The following is an 18,185-nucleotide window of genomic DNA, read 5'->3' on the forward strand; positions in this document are numbered from 1 at the left end:
GTGGGTTTGCCCATTTAGATTTAATGTGTATGACCACTTTAGGAGCTCGCACACACTGCATAGAGCCTGTACAACTCAAGAGCTTTGCAAACTACCCTTTTTTTCCCCCGTCCACAGTTTTCATGAGGCCCCATACATTATAGTGGAAGGTTTTAGATTGCCTACGAGTCATCAGGTTATATAAAATCCCAAAATCTTCTGAACTTTGTTTTATACTCAGGCAGGGTAACCACTATACAGAACTGCTGAATCAACAACAAACATTAAAAATCTACAAATTGTTAATATATAATATCTATTTGCCATTTTGATTCAACACAATACTTCAACCATAAAATGTGTAGTTTCACTACAAAAAAGTCAATATACAAAAAAAGCAAATCTAGTAGAGATCCCGTACAGTTAGGGAGAGGAAAATCAGCACAATTCGTGAACTAATCCACTTCCAGTTATTTAAAGATTCCTGTTCATGCCCTCTAGGGCAGTGTTCCCCAACTCCAGTCCTCAGGGACCCCCCCCCCCCCCCCCAACAGGTCATGTTTTCAGGATTTCCTCAGTGTTACACAGGTGATGTAATTATTATTAGTGCCTCACACATTGCCACAGGTGTTTGTACCATTGGATATCCTGACACATGACCTGTTGTTGGTCCCTGAGGACTGGAGTTGGGGACCCCTGCTCTTGGGCATTCTTCAGTATGGTGGCTTCCGGTTACAAGTCCTTAATCTAGTCATTCTTCCAACAATGAAATGTTATGCCACGTAGTGCAACTCAGAGAAGCCGCAATATTGTAAAAATACCCCTTTAATCTCAATAGGCAACATATACCATGACTATAGGAATTTCCAGTTTTGATTCATTTTAACATTCAAAATAAAACTTCTTTCCCCAACAGGTTACAATAGTTTTCGACCATGGCTTTTCAACTTTATTACTAAAAAAATGAATTTACATCATGAGCATATATGTTTAGTAGAGCCTGAGAAGGTCGAATAAAAAGATTGGACCGTCAAGTTTGATCACACTGCCCTGACAACAGCATGTGATGGATAAGGAGCCATGGTAAAGATCAATTTGTAATATTTCTAAGTCTCTAAAAGGGGTTATCCAGGCAGCGCCTGCAGGAATACACCGGGGTCAGAGAGGAAGCACTGCTCTGACATCTGTGTGGTGGCCACTGCTCCTAATTGCAATCAATGAGCATTTGCACCTGCAAATGACAAGCACCGGCCACTCACATGGGTCGGAGCAGTGCTTCTGCTTTGACCCTGGCAGGCGCTTTCTGGATAGCTGCAAGCCTGTCTGCAATTCTGTCAGATTTCACAGCGAGAAAAGCAATGTACGCAACACTTCTACTGCGGTCAAAATGATGAACCCAAACAGACTCTATTGTAGCCAACAGGGTACCTCATGAGGAGTTGGGATCCGTCATAAGAAGGATCTGGCCCTTTGTCATACCTTCAGTTATGAATGAAACTTACAAAGCAGAAGTAAACACGTGCCAAATCCGGACTACTGTACTATACTAAAAGTAGCCAGTTCAAGAGGCGGCCTACCCAGTCACACACAGTTATTGAGTTTGTGCAGTTCAACAAAACCTGCAAATCACTGTGTGGGCCGAAGAGAGCTCACCACTAGGCCCACTGGTTCTAAGAAGCTGTCAGAATTTGCTTAGAATCAAATTATATATAAAAAACAGTGACTTTACACATCTTTCCATCGATAGTTGTCCGGTGTAAATGAAGGCCCCAACAGGGTGCCGAGCAAAAAGTTGCTTAATAACTGCTTCGTTTCAGTGAACTGAAATGAAGTGACTAGTGAGCAAATTCTTGCTCAGTTTAAACAGGTAATCATTGATCATTGAACCTGTTCACAGTGAATGAAAGTTCTACAATACGCTCCACCTCCATTGACTGAACAACTATCGTTCCTCCGTGAGAGCACAGGAGCGTTAAGTCTTAGAGTGACTGTTGGGCACCTTTACGGAGCCGGACACCCTGGGGCTGTGAAGTTCGTGCTTGCCTTTCTTATCGTTCACACACTGTCCCCCTGCAAACCTCCTGGTGTATGCATCTCAGATTACTTGGGCATGCATTCATAGGAGCATGCACATAATAAGAGGACTAGTTTTCTGACTAAGTAGTCTCAGGAAGGACCCTGTGGAGCCTTTGTGAGTAGACAGCAGAGGAGCAGTAAAGAAGGCAAGTATGCGAGTCACATCCCTAAAAAAAAGTTATACGCTCCAGATCCTATGAGTCCATAGTTTTAGTTTATAGGGCTCATTGCAGCTCTCAGTTCCTATAAAAGAGGGATTTTCCACTCAAAATGTTAAAAAAAAAAATTAAAAATTTGACCACAGGTTAAAGCCATGTGTATATCTGCAAAATGCAGGACAAGATCGCTCAGCATGCTTCACTACTTCATCTGTAAAATTATGGAAGGCAAGCCTGAAGTTAGATAGACCCTTTATAGGGAATAGGGTTTATCAAGGTGCCCTTCAGGTCCGGCATATGCTGAACCCGCCATTTTCAATTTTACTTTTGTTCGTCTGCTACAACAGAGTCGAACAACTGAAAGTAATACCATAGCACAGGCGTGAACCCAACCCAAGTCAGATGTAAAAGTAGCAATTTGGCAATTATATTTCTATTGCTTGCTTACACAAATTTGGTATACAAAGAACATGCTGAGAAAGTTAAAGATGATCATTCACTTTTGACATGACAACTAGAGATAAGCGAGCACCCAAATGCTCAGGTCCGCGTTATTAGAGTTGAGCTTTTCATAAAGTTCGAGAGCTTTACTCGAGTAACGAACCCCATTGACTACAATGGGAGACTTGAACATTTTTGAATGTGGGACGCTGGGTGCCAACCTTTTTTTTCCCCCCCCCTAGGTCGGTCGGTCTCTCTCTGCATCGCAGCGGGGAGGGGCCAAAAGAGGCACGTCACAGCTGGAAGGGGCCAAAAACTGGGGCGGGGTCGAATGCGGCTTGATGCTCGTTCGAGTAATGAGCACCACCGAGTACGCTAATACTCGAACGAGCATCAAGCTCAGCAGAGTACGTTCGCTCAACTCTAATGACAACCAATATGGCTGCACTTCCCATTTCTACATTTTCCCTCCACAGCTCAGCAAAGAAATGCCTATATTAAAGTTAAATTTTAAAAAAATAACAATTTACCAATCTTTGGTAGATGCTCCAATTTTGGATTTACCAATATGTGGCCAATTTTACATTCTGGTTGGAAATCCACTCTAAAAATGACACTTTTCGGACCCATGTCCAAGGGCAGTTGAGATGTGACACGATTACTACGGACAAGGACTAACAAAAAATATATATATTCTGTATTATAGTATTGCTCCTGAAAACCTGTGGTTTGTATATTTCTTTGGTCCTTTATAAAACCTGTGATGTCTTCCTACCGTATTAAAAAGCAGCATGTTATAAACAATGTAGTGTGAACTATTGAAGTGTCAAAAAAGGATCAAAAGAGAAAAATCTGAAAACTAGCAAAATTTCTTCCACCCAATGTGTAGCATGCTCTTCTAGACAGAACGGATTAGAAGGCCAAAGTGTTCATTGTCTAACATTTGGTTTCATGGTTGAAAACATTGTAGGATTAAAAAAAAAAAAAAAAAAAAAGGGAGGATTAGTTTAAGAACTGTGATCACAAGTCTACATATAAACCATATGGCAGGGTGGTTTTCCCATTTACACGTTGTATTACAAGGCGCAGTACCATATTAAGATGTGTGATATAAACACGGACATACTGCAAACCTAATGGAGTGGCAGGGCAAATCGAGAAGTAGTCTTCACCACACTGCTGATGTGTCATAGCAGGAAACTAATTTGGGAGCAAAATAAGTTTAAGTTTGTAATTGCACGATTTAATTGCAGGAAGAGCCGATTGTTTACGTCAACGAGTTAGACGGGTCCCCTTTCTGCTGCAACACCAAGCTGTGTGCGAATGATGCAATGGCACTCAACGGCAATAAATCCGTCCAGGGTCAATTGTCCAACTGGGCCCACTCTTCTTTCGGCACACAGTGATGTGATGATGTTCACAGGTGCACCATAAATTCTCCCCTTCGGCTTCCCCTCACCACTTTATTTTTACATTTGGGGAAGAAAATAGATAATCCTACACCTGTGAAGGACATAATTACTCAGAGTTCAAAAATAAAATAGGCACAGTTTGAAAATTGCCGCAAGAAGTAGTTACGGAGCGCCAATGCATTCTTCGCACGCAGCTCTGCACTGCAACAGAAGGCAGGCGAGTCGAGAACTACACTGCTTTTTTGCATTTAAATCATACAGTTACAAATAAAAATTAAAATCGTATTTTACGTTTACGTTAGTTTGCACGCTACTTTTCATACGTATAGGTTCCTAGCATTACACATCAGCAATGTGGTGTAGCCTACAGCACTATTTGCCCGGCCACAACAAACTGGGACACCCAACACTAAAAACCAAAGCCCATTTATGAGGTTTTTATTGAAGTTAGAAGTTTTCACTTCTTTTTGATGGATTCTTTAGCAAGGAAGCGGATTAACAAAAAAAAACCTGTCAAAACATTTTGGATAGATACACAGATCATGTAATTATTTAGCATACGGAGCAGGACCTTAAATAGGTTGTCCAGAATCAGAAAAACATGGCTGCTTTTGTTCCAAAAATAATGCCACACTTGTCCATAAGTTATGGGTTGCATTTCAGTTCAAGCCAAGTCACCTTCAATGAAACGGAGGGAGAATAGGACAAGAGTGGCGCTATAACAGGCACAATCCATGGACAAGAGTGGCGCTATAACAGGCACAACCCATGGACAAGAATGGCGCAGTTTCTGGTAGAAATCAGCTACATTTATCTAATCCTGTACAATCCCTTTAAAAAGGGTACACATCATTACATCTGACTTCCTTATGTTTATCATGTAACCCAATAGTTTGGTGCCCTAAAGATGCCCCAATTTAAAAAAAAAAAACTGAGCCTGCCATGGTAACAGGTTCTCAGCAAACAAGATACAGTAGTGCCATCACATAATAGTGCAAGGAACTGAAGCCGCCACCAATTCATTTGCAAGAAAGGGTGGAAGTTGTCACTTTAAAATAAAAAATAGAATTAAAGGAGTCAAAGCACTGTGAAAGTTTTAAACGGCTAATTAAACTCTAGGGAAAAAAATTAAAAAGCAAAAATATCATCTAAAAATAAGTAATGAAAAATAGGTAATATGATGAGGAAACCACTGATGGACTGCAAACCACAATCAACCCCTTGCACATGCTTAAGCAGATCATGCAGCTAGGAGAGAGGGACCTGTCCGAGTTGATGTTATTCCTTCTTTTAAAGGGGTTTCCTCGGATAAAATTATCTTTTTTTTTTAAGCAGTCTGTACCCAAAGACAATAAAGTAGTCTATACTCACCTGTTCCAGAACCCCACAACTACAGGGCTACCTCTCAGTGTCGTGTCCCCCCAATTATTTCCGAGCAGCATTGTTAGACTGTGAAGGTCCGTTAGGGGCTGCTGTAGCCTGTAAACAGAGTACCAATGGATAACAGAGCTGCAGGGACCAAGACCAGAGAGTTTGGCCTCTTATTTTTTTGTGTGTGTAGCGAAACCTCTGCAGGGATTTCCTCTCCACAGACCCTACAACATTAGCAAACAAGAATGTAAGAATTATGTCAAGGATCTCGGAAATGGGAGAGGTGGGGTGGGGAAGAGGGTAAGATACGTATCATATTCATTCTATTAGGAGTACGATGTCATCAATCAGTACCAGAAGGGGGCCCAATAGTTGCCTTGGGTCCCCTTTCTTCTATGTACTACCCTGTTCATAGGCCATATAGTACTATTTAAAAGCGAACCCAATTAAGTGGTAAAAAGGGGTTGTATCAAGATCTAGGTCCTACCTTTGGGACCCCCAGCAGACCCAACATTAACAGTCGTTGGGACTCCCAACAGTGCCTACACTGAAGGGGCAGAGGACGCACATCCACGTCACCGCTCCATTAAATTTCTATCATAGTGCCATAAAATTGCCAAGTACGACCGGTCGGCAACTTTCATCCCTGTCACAAATGGAGTAGCAGCATGCATGTGTGACCTCTACTCTATTCATGCGGGACCCATTAGAATAAGGGATAACTCTAGTTCTTGGTTCTACCCATTTTACTGTTAGAACGGAAAGACTATAAATAGAGATGAGCGAACGTACTCGGTAAGGGCGATTTCGCAATCGAGCGCCGCGATTTTTGAGTACTTCACTACTCGGGTGAAAAGTACTCGGGTGCGCTGTGGGGCGGGGGGTTGCAGAGGGGAGTGGGGGGTAGCAGCGGGGAACAGAGGGGAGCCCTCTCTCTCTCCCTCTCCCCCCCACTCCCCGCTGCAACCCCCCGCTCACCCGAGTACTTTTCACCCGAGTAGTGAAGTACTCGAAAAGCGCGGCGCTCGATTGCGAAATCGCCCTTACCAAGTACGTTCGCTCATCTCTAACTATAAACCATTTCAGAAATCAGGGTATGTACCATTTAAGTCAAGGACGTAACTTTTTGTAACTTCAGCTGAACCCACTTATCACAAATACACGGCAGTGCAGTATGGCAGACAATTTTAAAAAAGAAGGGGAGTGGGAGGGGGGGGGGCTAAGAGGGTCAAATTCATAAAATGAATATCACATTAAGACGCAATTAAATACAGTACATCCAAATACAAAAATAGTACATTTGGGAGTTCCACATTTGCCTCCCAATGTTATGCTGCTGTTAAGGTGCACATTAAAAACGAACAAAGGAAAATAAATGCAGCATGCAAAAATCCAATCTATGATTTGGAGATGGAAGGGAAAAAAATCTGGCAAAGTGAAATTTCTTGGTGCAGCAATACAAGGTTAGGGTTCACTTGCTTTCAGGAGGTAGAAATCTTCACCTTTAGCTAAGTATCATAAGATGGGTCTAGCAGTAGCAATGACATGGTTCGCACTGTTAAATTAAGACCGAGTATTCTATGGACACAGCAGATGTCTTTCATCCTCATTTTACATATTCAGAAACTAAGTATTAATTGGAATATGGGACAGCACAGCATATAAGCTTCCTGGACATCCCGCTGATCAAGGTGAACAGGCCATGTATTACGCTTCTGCAGTTTCCAATTGTTTCAGATGAAAAAAGGAACTAATTGGTCGAAAAAGGCCAATTAATAGTAAGATACACCACATGAACTCAAGAGCGATGCATTCATCTAAAAGACTCATTTCTACTTTAATGTACCGAGTCCTTGACCTCCAAGTTCTACATGACTACGTGACCAAGTACACCATCTCATCTCCAAGTTCTGTTCCTCTAATTGCTCTTCGTTTGGCCACTAACACAATGGATGCATCCCCTTTGAAGGGCAAGTCAGTATTCAACAGTTAAAGCATAAAACACCTTTTACCTCCCCATGAAGCATTAGTTGAATTCCTAAAGTGGCTCATTTAAAATGGTTTTCCGGACAAATACTGCTGAAGACCGATCCTTTGGATAGGTCAATAGTTGATCCCCAGGAATCTGCCACTTGGGATCGCTGGCGATCAGCTCCTTGTCTGGCCTGCTGTCAGTGCAGTGAAGCTGGACGTCATGATCAGGGTCTGAGCAGGAAGTCTCAGAGGCAGTTTTGCTTCCACAGACTTTAATGGGAGTGAAGCCGACTCGGAGACGTCTTGCTCGAACCCCGATCACATAGTCTGACTCTGCTGAACGGACAGAGGGCCGGGCGATCAACTGATCACAGGAGATCGCAAGCGGCAGATCCCTAGCATTCAACTATTAATAACCTATCCTAAATAAAAGGTCATCAATAGTTATTGCCCAGAAAACCCCTTTATAATATGCGTTCACAATCATCCTCTATCCCAACTTGCACAATGGTGGTTACTTCCTCTAGGTATGTGATAATTTAGTATATTTAAACATATATCCATCTACCATATGGATTTCCAGTTTTAATCTTTGTAAACAATTAAATGTAGGGGTTAAACGTGTATGGATCAATGGCTCAGTATCAAAAAACAGATGCATTTTAGTTTATAGTATTGTGTTCTTCCATCCACATATAATTTCTCCCAGAGAAGAACATCCTAGTGACCTTTGTATGAAGGCACGGTTCCGTTCACATGGAGATTGCCCATAAAACATATGGTCTTGAAATAATGGTCCCAAATTTAAAAAGTGACCAAAATCAAAAGGCAGCCGTCTCACCATAGCACCATAACCTCCCCTTCTACTGATCATCACCGATCAACCGTCGACAGAAGAACGTTGTCCTGTTTGCTTGCCTCCACAGATTTCCCTAATGCCTACATATCACTTCAAATTTCCTGAGTATTATTATAAAAAGGTAAACCCCTTCCACCAAGAAAAACCAAAAACGTAGAATGAAGAATCACAATAAAAAGGGAAAAAAGGTTACCACAATTACAAGTGCAAATATTCTTGAATGTTCTTGATTATCTGGTCATTGGCTCCCAACAGAATTACATACAAGTTATTCATTTAAAATACTCTGCAAGACAGAAATCAGGTTTTTTAATCCATAGATATAGCCACGGTCTTTTTCTTCACTTGGAAAGACATGAGCAAAATCAATCATCCTCACATCCACTTGTGTGCCATCCCTCAGGTCTGCCGAAACCTGGCAAAGTACATTTTCCAGTTTAGTCAGAAGGTTTCCATTCAGATGCTCCTGTGGAAGGTTATTTTGATTTTTCCGAGTTTTGTCTTCATCTAAAATCTCTCCCTCTGTAAAGGCTTCGCTGTGCAGTCTTTTAGGACACGTCTTTTTGTTCACTGCATAGATTCTAGACCGTTTCTTCTCCTCGTTTTTCCCATTCTCCATGGAGCTCAACATGCTGATGTTATTATTACACTCAGTCACCTCGTCATCTGTAAGCAGCTCGGTGGTAGGAACTTTCTTCTCGTAGACTTTTCCACCAACTGTTATGGCTGGTTGTGGACAAGAACCGTCATAAACAAAGAGCAAGGAACTTGCATAAAAGTGAAGGATGTCTTGGTTCTCAAACCAATGCAGAATGTTCTGCACTTTCTGGAGGCAAGCGGACACCGCATCCTTTCTCAGATGACAGCCATTGTTGAAGAACTTTGATAGACCTACAAAATATAAAAATAGCATTTCATTATCTGTTCACGGCCTTCATGTCTAATCGTGATCTTGTGGTCCTTCTACTGATGGCCTATCCTAGGCTCCTGCCCTGCAATACCCAACGTAGCAACATCCATACATGTACTGCGGCGTCTGGTACTGCAGCTCAGCCCACGACTGGAACATAACTGCCTCTCCATTCTGATCTGTGGGGATGACAGAGATGGGACCTTCACTCATCATACCTTCAGGATTTATTCCACCCCAGAAATTAACCAAAAATAGGCAGTGCTTCTAATGGGAGACCGCTGTAAAAATGTATTGTAAGGCAGTAACTGTGCACTTACTTCACTGAGGGGGAAGAGGTACCAAGCTCAGTTACCCCCACATTCGAAGGTCACTTGTAGAATAACACGGGGACAATCCAGCTGTGGCAATTATCCAGATAGCTTATTCAATAAATGGCAAGTACAGCAACAATGTATCAGTATCTCATCACAAATACAAAATGTGGAATGGCAACGCGTTTCGGTGCAGGTCCCAATGTGAAGGGTGCATTAAGGAGAGGGGAGGGAGGGGGCACTAGACTCCAATTCTCATCACCGGTGGGGACCTCAGTAGTGAGAACCCTAATGATCAGCTTTTGTCTATGTAAATATGCACTGCTTCCAATAAACACCATATTATTTTCAGCAAAAGCAAGTTAATCTATTGCTCCTTTAGAAATCCTGAGCATCACACTGCGCACGCACGATGTAGAGACTAGAACATTCCTCCAGCCCAAATAAAGTTCAGTGATAGCCATGCTTCCACGGGCTACAAAATCATCTGTGTTTTATAGCCTGAAAGAACCCATTGGAAACCATGGGCTTCACATACATGCGTTGTGTAGCCATGATGTTGTAGCCCGTGTGAACGAGGCCTGAATGGCACACAAAAACACTTGTTGCAGCTTAACACAAAAGTTTTTCCACTATGGGATACATATATATGGTGCTCAGGAGTCCCCTGATCAGCCAATAGAGAGCCAATTATGGCTTTTAAAAGAATAAATAAATGGGGACAACTTTGTTTCATATACTAAAACCAACTAGCATAAGAAGGATATTCAGACGCCTACAAGTTTCTAATCCATGTGGTTCTTGCTCAAGAACTGCATGGACCCGAAATCACATGGGCATTTGGATATCCTGGTTTATGCCAGTTTGTTTCAATTTATGAAACAAGTTTAATTTTTCGTGCATGAGGTGGATGGAGTGTGTGTTTTTTTTTTTGTTTTTTGTTTTTTTAAATCCATACTTTGCCATTTACATGGAGCACCTGAATCTATCAAAACACAGACACCCCAGATGCAAGCCTGGTTTCCACTGAACTTGAATAGAGCCAATAATGCTTCAGCACCACACATGTTCAGTACGAGCAAAGTGTTACTCCAGTACCTACAAAACAATCCTTTACTGAAGGCTCACATAAAACGTGCAGAGATTTTAAGGAGTCGCTGTTTTAGCTCAGGAGGAGCTGGGTAGACTTCTATTTAGTTTTATGGAAAGTGTTTCAATATAAAACTTATTTTATTTACTTAAATCTCTGCTGACTGAGCTTAAAAGAGGTAATCCTGAGATGCGGGAGAAATTTTCGAAAATTTCCACTTTTGCCATTATTCCAAACGTCCATCTAAATCATCAATCTGAATGCCAGTACCTTTTTTTTGAAGATCTTCACCACGGCTGCTTTCTAGCCAGCCTCAGATTTTTAGTATTGTTATTCAAAAATGGTCGTTGCAGAGTGCAAAAATCTCCCACAATCGGTAATTGACAGCTATTTCTGTATGCACAGTCACCAATGGGACCACCCACTGGACCACTAAACTCAGATTATATATAATCTGCTCAGCAACTCATGCTGACAAATCGCATTTAACCCTTTCCAAGCCACTGTCTGATGTCTAAAAAGACATTCTGATTGAAGGCTATACAGCTCCGATGTCGGAAGACGTCCGGCAGGGTACTCTTACTGTATATTACTGGCCGCTCTGTTGTCGGGGGCCTCTCCAGCATGTCCGATACTGCAGTACTGGCTCTAACCAGCAGATGGTGCCATTGTATAATGGCAGAAAGAGAAAGCCCCCTAGGAAACCCTGAATCCAAAAATCGGATTGCAAAGGGTTAATGGGCAGAACTAAACAGTATCTACGTGCAGTGGCTTCAACTACATCTAATTGGAGTCTAGGGTGTCTAAACTCTACGCCATCAGTGGCTCATACTAAAACCCGTTCAGATTGCCTTCCATGTGTAAGCATAAGCCCACCAAGAGGTCCGTCCATAAAGAGAGTGATCAGAGCCCTGTCAGGTACTCTAAACTATCTGATCCGAAAGCAACCTAGGTGAGATGGGAAGATGCTGAGATCAGGAACACATACTTAACTATAATTTGATAGCGCATGTTGATGTCATAAGCCGTGTCACTCATGCTGTGACTCAGAGAAAGCCCACGAGTCTTGCTTCCCAGGCCACACGTAGGTTTTATTGTAGGACCTTTCAGACTGGCCATTGTAATATATACAGAACCAAGTCACAATTCAAAAAGAAAAAAGCTAAAAAGCTGTAATTTTATAAAATCAGTCAAACTATATCCGATGCCATTTTGTTTCTGAAGATGCCCAAAAATACTACATATACAGTAGGTCGGCAAGATCTGCAAGACCGCCCAATATTTGATGCTGGGTTGACAAGATGAATAGAAAGGGCCAAATGCACTCAAATCTAGTTGTAATTCTAGCTGCAGACGAAAAGCCTTAAATCTGGCAGCGGGAGAGGAAGCCAAGGGATCAGGTGGAATGGTCGCCAAGACACTGGAGCAATCAGAATCTAAGGGTGTAGTCAGAGACAACTGAAGCTGGTCATTGTGAACCAAGCAGCATTATGTTGAGCAAAGTGCTGCAGAGTCACAGTGTTCTTTCCTGGAGATGAATACTGAATGGTTCCTCAGATGTATACAAAGGACTAACAAGACGTAACGATAAGTGGGTAAATTCCAGGCCTCTAATGGATGGAAATAAGGAGCCTGCACAATGTTCGGCTTACAAAGTACATTCAGTGTGGCATTCTCTTCCACTTTAAAGCTTCCTTCGTGCAAGTTACTTACCGTGTTTGATTGTGTCCTTTGTCAGGCTGCGGCCAAAGTGCTGGTTTTGAGTCTCAAAGCTGTCAGAATCCATGTGATAAACCTATTATAAATATTACACCACAAGAGGGGAAAAAAGAAATACAGGTCAGAACAGCAGTTTCCACCGTGATAACAACTATTAATACATTTTGATTAGAACAAAAACAGGATAAAAAAAATTTTTTAAAAAAACTGGAATTCGTAACAATGCAAAAATTCTATTATCACAAAAAATAAGACAGATGTACAAATTCGCAGGACGCAGTCGGCAGGTATTTGGTGTAACACTGCCATCTACTGTCACACCACATAAAATAGAAAAACTGTAAAACTTGTACAAACTGTAAAACAGACAAAACAAGACAGTTTACTTTGCAAGAGATACAATAGCTTTTGTTTCCTATTCAACAGAACTAAACCGGATGCCAACTGGTTACGATATCACATATTGTACACAAACCATTTCTATCCATTGATGTTGAACTCAAGGTCGTAGATAACACAGTGCTATGGGGGGGGGGAAGAAAAAAGTGGGTCTGGGGGAGGAGAGGTTGGATACATTGCCAATAGATTACTTCACCATTCGTCATGTAGGCTGAGGGCCTCTTTCAGATGGTTGAATGGCTACGTTTCCAGATGTCCTCATCCTGCTGACCTGCATTTTTGAAATGAGAACTGAACATAAAGAACTTTGCAGGAACTTTTGCTAGAGAGGCTTCTACTATCATATAGTTGCCTGAGTGACAAACGCTCATTCCCCTGAATGCATCTACTGTTGTCAGATTTAGGCTTAACGGGGTACTCCTATCTCAGACATGCCATAGAAGTCTAAGGGTGGCTTTGAGTTGTGGGACCTACAGCTATCTCTAACTCTGGTCTCCATGTCCTTTGGACTGGCTGAATAAAGTGGCCAAGTTTTCAGGAGTTCCACCGTTTCTAGAACTCCCATAGAAGTGATTAGTTGTTACAGCATACCACAGCTAGCAATGCGGTTTCCGCATTTTCCGAGTTGCAAACAGAGCAGCTTGCTGTGCTACGCGGTTTCCATAATGGTCATTCACTTATATGGGAGTTGCGTAAACATAAGTTAGTCCATTCAGATGTTTCTGTACCTCCAACAAACTTGTAGAGAGGAGTATTCCCATTGTAGACATGATTGCCCAAGATGGGAATACCCCTTTAAGACGAAATGTAATATATGTAACTAATCGAGAACAGAGGAACATTTTGCATTTTTCTCATTTGTTTTTAATATTCTGACTATTTTTTACTATTTTGTCTGTACATGACTTTGGCGGCAGTTCATGTTGCCTGAGCGCAGCAGTTAACAGTATTTAGAGATCTGCTTTACAGCAGTATCATGGGCCATAGATAAGGGAACTCTGACTTCTATGGGAGACTGTTCTAGGCATGTTCTGTGACCTGTGCAGATGTCATTACGCAGAAAGGGGTAGGAGGTCAGCTGTGACCATCACTTATTGCACAGTAGATCATGTTATCTATATCCATCTGTCCTGGCCCTTGTACACAAGTCTAGAATCCCACGATTCTCATTTGCCTGACTGAGCACGCTGGCGATTTCATCACCAGTTCCTTTGCGCTCCGGCAGCCGATTTAACCTGCATGGTTCCCGTATTAGGTACCCCGCACAGACACTAATTTGTATGCCAGCTGATCCTTGGCAAGAAAGAACCTCACGCCTACGTTTAAACGGAACGATTATTGTTCCGTCTAAACAGGACATTAGTGATCAGTGTGATAACTGCAAGATTTCAGGATATGCAGGCTGCACTGAAGCATTCCCAGACACCCACTCCAACCCCCACTGTATTTCATCTGTGGGCTATGTCAGAGCCTCATGTGATGCAGAGTGTTAAGGCAGCAGTATACAGTTCTAAGCTCTCGCTCACAACCTGAAGGTTGAGAGTTCAATCCCCACTTGATTTAGATAGCAGGCTCAAGGTTGACTCAGCCTTCCGAGGTCAGTTAAATGAGTACCCAGCTTCGTGGGGGATAATCCAAAAAGTTACCTGAAAGCGCTGCGGAATAAGTTGGCGCTATACAAATAACAAGATTAATTTATTTTACTGTATCTATTTCAGGTAAAGTCGAGTAAAAGCCCTTCTATATTGAACGATTATCGTTCATACAAGCAAAAATGACCCATAATCTCTCAGTATATACACAGATAACGATCGAACAATAAAGCGTTCCTTTTTCATTAATCGTTTATACTATGCAGGCATAAAAATCCTCGATGGCTCGTTCACTAATCATTGGCTTTAAATACAGATCGCTCAGTCGTTCTCAGTCACTTATACAGCGAACGAGAACCAAATGATGCATCTGTAGAGATGAGCGAGCGTACTCGCTCGAGTAATTTGCTTTATCCGAGTATCGCTGTGCTCGTCCCTGAAGATTCGGGTGCCGGCACGGAGCGGGGAGCTGCAGGGGAGAGCGGGGAGGAACGGAGGTAAGATCTTTCTCTCCCTCTCTCCCGCCCGCTCTCCCCTGCTCCCCGCTGCGACTCACCTGTCAGCCGCAGCGGCACCCGAATCTTCAGGGACGAGCACAGCGATACTCGGATAAAGCAAATTACTCGAGCGAGTAGTGCTTTTCCGAGTACGCTCGCTCATCTCTATGCATCTGCCTATATAAACAGGCTGCCCGGGTGAACTCTCATTAGGGTCCATTTACACCAAACGATTTATTGTTTGAACGAGCGAATAATGTAAAAACTATCCAATGTTTGCTAATGATCCTGAACAAATCACTTTATGGAATTGTAAAAGTTAAGAAAATAAGTTAAAAAGAAAAATGTTTTGATGATGTTACTATAAAAGCATAAAATAAAATTAATTTTCCCTAAAATTATACAAAGTTTGTAGTTTATTTAAATTTAATCCATACACTTCTCTCATGTATAAATTCTAATTCAATTGCGAAACATTTTTTTTTTTTTCACGTTTCATATCAAAACATGAATCTGAGCGACTGCTTCTCACGTCCAAGCTCCTAATAGGGTTCATAAAGGCGTGTTTTGTTAAAAGGCTGTGATGGCTCTTAATGCAGTCATGTTTATCTAAGCTTAAGCGTCCCCTGCCATTACAGATTCTCCCGCCTTCCCTGCTGATCAAACACTTGAGGTTCAGATACAATCTGTTTAGCGAGAAGCACAGCCTGGTCCTTACATGTAAAACCTCCTTTCCAATTAGAAGCCAAAAAGGCTACGGCTACATAGTGTTCACTTGCCTGCAATCAGCAGATATCATGTATGTCACGGGTGAACAACGCTAAGGCCGAATACTAATCTTCTGAGTATTCCAAATCTAGTGTTGACATTTGGGGAAAGGCTACATAATGGGTACGTGGACACACCTAGACACCGAGGATTGTGCAGAATTCTCAGGAACCCTCCGGGTGTATTATAAAAAGGGAAGAACAGGGGAATAAAAAGATAAAGTCTTCTCCTAGAGGCCTAGCAAAAAGTGAAAGATAGCATGGCCTAGATTTTGCAGACTCTAAAGGCCCATTTACAAACGATTGAAAGATTAACAGTTTTATCGATCGTTTTGCATAAAGTGTTAATGTGCGCTAATGTCCGTTAACACTTTATCAACTTCATTTGCATGTAAGGCCTCATGTCCACGGGCAAATTATGAATTAGGATCCGCAGCGGATGACCCGCATGCGGATCTGCATCCCATAGGGATGCATTGACCACCCGCGGGTAGATAAATACCCGCGGATGGTCAATAAAAGTGATTTTTTTTTAAAAAATGGAGCATGAAAAATAAATAAATAAATAAATAATAAATAAATAAATAAATGGACCATGCTCCATTTTCTTCTATTGAAGCCTATGAAAGCCGTCCAGATCCGCGGGAGACCAAAATCGGAATATACTCACCTGCTCCGGATCTGCGATGGAGAGAAGATGAAGCCGCGACGAAGGGAAGATCCGGAGTGTGCCAGGGGTGAGTTAATTCTTATTTTAAGCGCTCATGTCCGCGGGGCAGGAGGGACCCGCTACGGATTCTCCATGGAGAATCCGTAGCGGGACTGATTTTCCCCGTGGACATGAGGCCTAAAAGGGCCTCCAGGAGCTGTTTGCAGAGCACAGCATTTATTCTGAGGTCTGCACACAGCTCCATTGTCCTCGAACGGGCTGTCAGCAGAATACAATGTAATCTCCAACTCCCATGCAGAACACGGCATGCGATCTGTTATCTCTCTTTGGCTGAACGATGGATTTTAAGCTCACCTTAAAATAATTGTTCAGCCGAAGAATGAACGATAGCCGTGTTTACATGCAACAATTATTGCTCATATACCATCGTTTTGAGCAATAATCGTTGCGTGTAAATGGGCCTTAACACATGAAAGCATGCCAGGAGACATCTGACAATCTGTAATATTCCGCCACTCTTTGAAAGGACAGGAAAAAGAGCATGCAGCAGCTGTGTGGTGACAGTTAAATAAAACTTCACATTATTGAAAGTGATGTAATAATCACTTTGATGGATAGGGACTGAATTCTGAGACCTCTGTCAATCCTAGGAATGGGGGGGCCATAGTGTTCGTTTAGTAGCGCTTGTGCAATACCAGGACACTGCAACACTTGAAAGGGACGAGGCTGCGGTGTATTGCAATACCAAGCACAAATGTTACTGAAATACAGGTTGATTCAAAATAATGGTGCAAGAGTCAAGCTATGTAGCCTACAAATTGTAAATCGGTGACAAGACTTTGCAGTCTAGTGGCCAACTGCAATTAGCCAGGTTGCCGCTTTCTCGTGGCTGTAACTTTAACCCTTTCCAATACACTGTCTGACATCTGAAGAGATGATTTAAGGCTGTACAGCTTCGATGTTGGAAGACGTCAGTCGGGGTTCTCTTACTGTATATTGCCAGCCTCTTTGCTGTCGGAGCCTATCCAACGTGGCACCTCGTGCAGTACTGGCTTTAGCCAGCATATAGCGTTGTTGTATAAAGGCAGAAAAAGAGTAAGCCCCCTAGGAAAACCGGGATACAAATGAGATTGGAAAGGGTTAAGAGACAAAAGTCATTTCCCATTGCCTATAGAGGTGAATCTAGCAGATGAGCTAGCGCGCCTTGCTAGAACAGCCACCTGCCACTGCTCAGCTAGGCAAGTAGTGTGACATTGCGAGGTGGTGCTCACGTCATTCATGCCAACAGCGGTTCCTTCTCTGTGCCTCTTTAGACAACATACCATTGGCGACAGGCGCACACACACACAATACATCACCTAACAGGCGCTGTCAGGTCCACCGCATGTACTCTCTGCAGCTCCGGCACACTTGCTTGTAATTTTCAGCCAGTGCTTCCTGGTCAGAGCTTCAAAATCCCGCCTCCAGGAAGCGCTGGCTGTGATTAGTTCTTGAGTGCCACGGCTCAGCCAATCACTGCAGCGCTCGATGAACCAATCACTGCAGTGCTCAATGAACCAATCAAAGCCATTCAATGCGATGGCTGACTGGCTGAGCCGCGGTGCTCGAGAACCAATCATAGCCAGCGCTTCCTGGAGGTGGGGGATTTTGAACCCTTGGCCAGGACAAAACACAAAGACAGACTCCATAGGTAAATATGGGCTACAAAACATTGCAAGTCACGACTATATAGGAGCATGCTGCAATTTTGTATTCTTGCATCGTAACAGCCTACAAAACATCACTAATGTGAAGGAAAAGCATGGGCTTCACATACATGCGATTTGTAGCACTGTCGCATCACAAGAAAAATCGCGTGATTTTACCCTACTGCTACACAAATAACAGACATGGCGACACTAGACTACAGCCGCACACATTCATTACTGCAGTATTCAGATACTGAATGATCCTGGAG

At 42.6% G+C, this 18,185-nt stretch overlaps 1 protein-coding gene across 1 annotated transcript in view; it reads right to left on the reverse strand.

Annotated features, from left to right (window-relative positions):
• Positions 1-7,677: 7,677 nt before the first annotated feature.
• IPMK (inositol polyphosphate multikinase) overlaps positions 7,678-18,185 on the reverse strand; it is a 40,512-nt gene continuing 30,004 nt past the window's right edge. The window contains exons 5-6 of the mRNA XM_066600778.1: positions 12,298-12,379; positions 7,678-9,161 (exon numbers count right to left, since the gene is read on the reverse strand). Of these exons, the coding sequence (XP_066456875.1) occupies positions 8,539-9,161; positions 12,298-12,379 (705 nt within the window). The 3' untranslated portion in view covers positions 7,678-8,538. The remainder of the gene's footprint in view (positions 9,162-12,297; positions 12,380-18,185) is intronic.

This window comes from Eleutherodactylus coqui, chromosome 4, assembly GCF_035609145.1.
Source record: "Eleutherodactylus coqui strain aEleCoq1 chromosome 4, aEleCoq1.hap1, whole genome shotgun sequence".
Classification (NCBI taxonomy): domain Eukaryota; kingdom Metazoa; phylum Chordata; class Amphibia; order Anura; family Eleutherodactylidae; genus Eleutherodactylus; species Eleutherodactylus coqui.